At 47.6% G+C, this 6,700-nt stretch overlaps 1 protein-coding gene and 1 long non-coding RNA gene across 2 annotated transcripts in view; both read left to right on the forward strand.

The window, feature by feature from the left end:
- The window catches only part of MX1 (MX dynamin like GTPase 1), a 31,570-nt gene that overhangs the window by 14,618 nt on the left and 10,252 nt on the right, over positions 1–6,700 (forward strand). The window contains exons 9-11 of the mRNA XM_081800215.1: positions 1,747–1,825; positions 3,349–3,471; positions 3,808–3,949. Of these exons, the coding sequence (XP_081656341.1) occupies positions 1,747–1,825; positions 3,349–3,471; positions 3,808–3,949 (344 nt within the window). The remainder of the gene's footprint in view (positions 1–1,746; positions 1,826–3,348; positions 3,472–3,807; positions 3,950–6,700) is intronic.
- LOC145716502 (uncharacterized) lies at positions 7–899 on the forward strand. The gene is made up of 2 exons (XR_014139187.1): positions 7–454; positions 674–899. It is a non-coding gene; the product is annotated as an uncharacterized LOC145716502 (long non-coding RNA).

Here is a 6,700-nt window from a genome sequence, read left to right on the forward strand (position 1 = left end):
TGGCCGCATTTTCGCAAGGGTGAACCACAACTTGGGGCCTCGGTTGTTCCTGGGGAAAAGGGTTGCTGTCCAAAAGCAGACATTCGTTCGGAGTCTATGTGTGAGTGTGTTTGCACCTTGACAATGACTGCAGGATTTGCCTTGAAAAATAAAAGAGGAATTGACAAAGTATAGTAAAAAATACCTTTAAAAGATCAGATAAGGAGGGAATTTGCTACAGTCATTTACACGGTACAGAGCTGCAACCAGAATAAACACATAAATACCTCAGAATAGGAAAAAAAAAATCAGAAAGCCCAGAAATTGACCCAGGTACACATATTTGATGTATGATAAATGAGGCCTTTCAAATCATGGGCCACATCAGTTTGATTATCAATCAGTGGCATTGGGGGAAATTGTAAATTTTATGTACATGTGGTAAACACCGTTTTAAAAATTGGCAGATGTGGGGGTGCCTGGGTGGCTCAGTCGTTAAGCGTCTGCCTTCGGCTCAGGTCATGATCCCAGGGTCCTGGGATCGAGCCCCACATCGGGCTCCCTGCTCCGCGGGAAGCCTGCTTCTCCCTCTCCTGCTCCCCCTGCTTGTGTTCCCTCTCTCGCTGTGTCTCTCTCTGTCAAATAAATAAATAAAATCTTTAAAAAAAAAAAAAAGAAATTGGCAGATGTGGAGACCAACGCTTAGCTGTGAGTGTACTCTCACAAATAGGCTTGTAAACTCATGGTTCCTTGCTGCCTTTTATCCTAAAAAGTCCTTTAAAATAAAAGGAATCCTGTAATAACTCAGCGAACACAAATTTGGATAGAGTGAGAATGAGCCTTCCTTCCTCCAAGCAGCTCATGGTTCAAGTTCTCGTCCTGGGGAAGGGTGTGTCCCCTACGTCAGTATCCTCCACACTCCTACATAGATACTCATCAGTGTATTTTTTTTAAAGATTTTTAAATTTATTTATTTGACAGAGAGAGACACAGCGAGAGAGGGAACACAAGCAGGGGGAGTGGGAGAAGCAGGCTTCCCGCCGAGCAGGGAGCCCGATGCGGGGCTCGGTCCCAGGACCCCGGGATCATGACCTGAGCCGAAGGCAGACGCCCAACGACTGAGCCACCCAGGCGCCCCACATCAGTGTATTTTTGTGAAGCCCTGTACTGCCATGTATCATGTAGACTTGCATGTGTATTACGCACAGAAGGGTGTGTGTGTTATGAAAACACATTTGTAGGTGACCACGCGTATTTTTATAAAGATCAGTTTTATAGTCAGATGTCATGAGACACAATGTGTCAGCTGGAAGCGATCATCTATAGCATTTTTTTTAAGTAGGCTCCATGGCCAGCATGGAGCCCAGTGCGGCTTGAACTCACAACCCTGAGATCAAGACCTGAGCTGAGATCAAGAGTAGGATGCTCAACCGACTAAACCACCTAGGCTCCCCTATACCATTTTTTTAAATTAAGCTTTTAATTTTAATTCCACTTAGTTAACATACAGCATTGAATTATTTTGAGGTGTACGGTGTAGTGACTCAACAATTCTATACAACTCTATACCATTTTTGAAGTATCCAAAATAACTACAACTGAATCATCATTCCGTGCAAGCCAGTTCTGAACGTCTGTTGGGTACCAGTTACAAGATATCCCATCCAGATGGAAGTCACTTGACTTTCCCTGCAGCAGAAAGCTGACTTGCATTTTCTGGCCACACCAAGATGGATGTGGGCATTGTCTTCTCTTCTCTGTCTGCAGGGTCCTCCTGGAGGAAGGAAGGGCCACAGTCCCCTGCCTGGCAGACAAGCTGACCTCTGAACTCATCACGCACATCTGTGTAAGCACCTGCAGAGCTGTCTGTTTTCTGAATAGACTCCCACAAACCCAAAGCTCCACCATGTGGGCTGACTGACCCACTAACAGATCTCCTGGGGATCGTGTGAAGGTGCAGGCTTGGTTGAGTGGGTCTCGAGTGCAGCTTGGGATTCTCCATTTCCAGCAAGCTCCCAGATGGTGTGGATGCTGCTCGTCCCACACATTGGGTGGGAGCTGATAGACTAGATCCACTTGGCCTAATTAAAAATTAAAATCTTATGGGCAATGCACCAACTTTTCCTTTCTCCTTACTAGCCACTGTCATAATGTCTTGGTAATTGTAATGATCATATATTTCATATTTTAGATCTCTCTGTGGCTCTTTTTCAAATTTGTCTAGACACAATCGCTTGCAGTTTCCTGTCTGCGATCCCTTGAAAAGATTTCTTTGCACACATCTCTGTTGTATTTTGTGCTTGATCATTCCAGTGTCAGAAGCCTTGGTGCACTGGGTTCCACTGGCCATCCCACACAGTGACCTGGGTTAGGGTTTTGACTTTGGGCCTGTTTTGGAACTTGATCTGTGGGCATTCATGGAAGCCCAGATTCAAAATCCGTTTCTCCAGGGAGAGGCAGATTTGCTTCTGCCAGCCCCTTGGAAGGGCCTCCTGCCTAAACCACTTTAGATTCTCAGCTTGAAGTTTTGGGGGACCCCTCAAGGAATGCACATTGGGGCGGCAAACCTGTTTGAGGGCTGGCTTGTGGTTACAGAGATTTTATGTTCTTCCACTCAGCTCCAGGTTCAGCGTCCCGTGCAGTCCCCAAGAATGGGGAGGGAGGGCAGGGTTGTTTCTAGCTTACCCATATAGTGAAAGCATGGCTCTGTGGGGTCCCAGCTTTATGTAGAAAGAAGATGCTGGCTCATTAGATTCCCTGCCTCGAGCAAGCTCGCCCAGATTTATTCTTTGCCCCAGCCAAATCTGGCTCTACTCCTGCTCTCCTCGCCCATCCCCGGGCGCTCACGTCACCTGGCCGTGCCTCGGAGTGTCTGTCCTGTCCCTGCCCACTCACTGATGCATTTCCAGCGATGCTTTCCATGTGTCAGCCAGCATTTATCGGTGTTTGCGGTGGAAGAGGGAGCTGGTGCCTGCCGTCCACCATGTTATCAGAGACAGAAGTCCCCGATGCTGTTCGTCTGCGAACAGCGTAAGAGTGGGTGAATCTCGGATTGTTCCAACTGCCGCTTTTTCAGAGCCCACCAGATGAGTGGCTCTTTCTAACCTGCCTGCACAGAAGGAATCGTTCCTAGCATTGCTCTGATGGGGGCAGGCGCCCCGCGGAGTGGACGCCTCAGCACATCCGTGAGGCTGTCCCCCGGGCAGCGGGGACGCGGGGAGGGCTGGGGGGCCTCGGCACCCACTAACACGCCCCCTCTCCTTCTTCTCTTGAGAGGCAGTCAGGCACACCGAGCAGAAGGAGGCCTGGGAGCTCCTGCTCCTTCCCTGTCCATATTCACGTCTGTGCATTATTTCCTGTTTTCCTCAGAAAACTTTGCCCCTGTTAGAAAATCAGATAAAGGAAAATCATGAGAAAATAACAAAGGAGTTACAAAAGTACGGCTCTGACGTGCCCGAAGAGGAGCATGAAAAAATGTTTTTTCTGATAGAGGTGAGTATCGTCCGTCGCCTCAAGTCGGGACATCGTTGTCCAGAAAGGGATCTTGTACCTCACACACTTTGTTCTTGCTCCCCGAAAGCTAACCCAGGCTCGGTCGGCCCACTCAGCACCAAAGAGGGGCCGGGGTGGAGGGACAGTGGGCAGGGACTGACCAGTGTCATGTGCGTTCCCCGAGACCCCGAGGCAGTCAGGGCAGAGTGTGGGGGTCTGTCACCCCGTAAGGTGACGAGGAGTGACTCGCCCGCCCTCAGCCTCCATGTGACCTCCAAACGCCCTCACTTGTGTATGGAATACCCCCACTTATACTTATGTTCTCCTTCTTGACAGAAAATTAATGCCTTTAACCATGACATCAACTCCTTAATCGAAGGGGAAGAATTTGTGGGGGAGGACGAGAGTCGGCTCTTTACCAAAATCCGAAACGAGTTCCACAAGTGGAGCTCTGTGATTGAGAAGAAGTTCCAACAAGGTGAGTCGGAGGAACTGCCGTCGAGTGGGGGGCCGCGGGGGGCAGGTGGTGCGGCTGATATGGATGCCGGCGCATGTCACTGAACTTGGGCCGGCGGGCATCAGCTGCAGACTTGAGAGGATACCTGGAGGGAACATGCCAGGGGATCAGCCCGGGTCCACCCAGGCTTCCACCAGAATCAGCCCTCCCTCCACAATAGCGGGTCAACCTGCCACGTGCTCTCTGTGGCCCCAAGATGAAGTCGCCTGGGTCTTGGTCAGCTGGCCACGGCCTTGAAGCCTCTGTGTATCTCAGCAGATTTTATAGTTGTGGCAGCGATGCAAAGGAAATGAAACACACCTAGGCCCCCCCTGGCAGCACCAAATTCTCAAGAGTCCGAGAAAGGTAGAAAGTGTGACCTGAAGTTTATTTATTTTTTTATTTTTATTTTTTTTAAAGATTTTATTTATTTGATAGAGAGAGACACAGCGAGAGAGGAAACACAAGCAGGGGGAGTGGGAGAGGGAGAAGCAGACTCCCCGCTGAGCAGGGAGCCCAACGCGGGGTGCGATTCCAGGACCCCGGGATCATGACCTGAGCCGAAGGCAGACGCTTAACGACTGAGCCACCCAGGCGCCCCTAAAGTTTATTTTTTAATATCTCAAGAAGCTTAAAGTAAATCCTATACCGACCAGTGATAAAGCTGCAGGGAAATTTTAAGGAACTTTGCTTTTATTCAGGCAGCCTGGTGGGTGCCATAACTTATTTCAGCTAACTGAACGTTCACATTGACCATTGTCCTTGGCTTTGAGTAATGAACATAGGAGGATAAGTCATGCCATTTTTTACATAATTCAGAGGCCAAACCTGTCAGTCCTGTTTGTTCCTTGGCCGAGGCATGGAGGGCAGGACAAGATAAATAACAGTGTTCTTTGTTGGAAAAATGGGGTGGTCCCTTGCCCCATCTGCACAGCTCCCATGCTGCTTACTGGAGCTAAATCCACAGTGCAAAGGGTTGAACACCTGCTGTGTGGTGTGATCTTCCATCAGGGAAGGACCACTGTCCCTTTCAAGGAAGACAACAGTCCTGACCTCCAACAACCCCCTCCTGCATTGCTCAGCAAGCTTATGCACACAGCCCATGAGAAAATAGCTCTTTTTTTTTTAATTAAGACGCTAAATTCCTCCCAACACTGGGCACCCACATGCAAGAAAATGAATTTAGACCCCTTAATCACCCCTTATACAAAGAGAAACTCAAAATGGATCAGAAACCAAAATGTGAGCCCTAGAACTATAAAACTCTTAGAAGAAAATGTAGATTTGAATCTTCATGACCTAGGATTAGGCAGCGGTTTTTAGATAGGACACCTACAGCACACACGAATAGAATAATAGACAGAGTGGACTTCATCAAGATTAAAAACGTGTGTGTGTCAAAGGGCACCCCCCCCACACACATACAGAACAGGAGAAATTATTTGCAAATCACACATCTGATAAGGGCCCAGTATCCAGAACATACAAAGAACTGTTAGGATTCAACGACAAAAAGACAAATCCAAATTAAAGATGGACAAAGGAGTAGACATTTCTCTAAAAGAAGACATACAAATGGCTCACAATGCGGGAATAGATGCTCAGCGTCATTAGCCACCAGAGGAACTCGAACCAAAGCCGCGGGAGACCCCACCTCACACCCACTAGGACGGCTAGCATGTGTCGGTGTACTCATTACTGCTCTGCTGGGGTTCTCATCACAAAGACTGGGGGTCTTAAACAACAGAAACCGATTTTCTTATAATTCTGGAGACTGGAAGTCTAAGACCAATTACGAGCAGGTTTGGATTCTCCAGACGCCTCGCCTCTCTCTTTGGCTTGTAGACACCACCTTCTCCCTGTGTCTTTCCTGTGTGGGTCTCTGTCCTACTTTCTTCCTATAAGGACACCAGTCAGATTGGATTTGATCACCTCTTTAAAGGTCGTATCTCCAACGCCATCACATTTCCGAGGCGCTAGGGATTAGGACTTCAAACATACCAATTTTTGGGGAGATACAATTCAGCCTTTGACAGCAGACAATGGAATATTATTCAGCCATGGGAAAGGCATGAAACACTAAACATGCTACAATATGGATGAACCTTGAAGACATCATGCTAAGTGAAGGAAGTGAGACACGAAAAGCCACAGGTCTTTTGATTCCGTTGATATGAAATGTCGAGAACAGGCAAATCCATAGAGATAGAAAGTAGATTAGTGGTTTCCAGGGGCCGAGGGGGGCAGGGAATGGGGAGCGTGTGCTGATGGGCACAGGGTTCCTTGGGGTGATAGAAGTACTTGAGAATTAGCTGGTGGGGATGGTTGCACAATGTCATTACTATAATAAAAATCACTGAGCTGTATGCTTTACTAGGGTGAATTTTATAGTATGTGAATTATATCTCAAAAAAAAATACCTATGGGAAAATTTCTCCTGACCAAAAGAGGAGACCCAGACCACGATTTCTGGTTAGTTCTTCAAAAGAGGAACCAGAGCCCTCTGAACTTCCACCAGCGGAGGTATCCTCCATAGTCCAGTTTGTTGAGAATAAAAAGAATTCCCAAAGTATAAAGAAGAAACCAAGTGTTTTATGTAGCGAGCAGTAATCTTATGTACCTGGTTACTCTGTTATCTCATCTGATTTATAAACACTTTCTACTCTTGCTATTGTACGTGGATATGTGGATACGTGACGTGTCGCTGATTCTGAATGGTGGTACAATTTCTTT

The sequence above is a fragment of the Leptonychotes weddellii genome, chromosome 1, assembly GCF_054177405.1.
Source record: "Leptonychotes weddellii isolate Sample4059 chromosome 1, ASM5417740v2, whole genome shotgun sequence".
Lineage (NCBI taxonomy): Eukaryota > Metazoa > Chordata > Mammalia > Carnivora > Phocidae > Leptonychotes > Leptonychotes weddellii.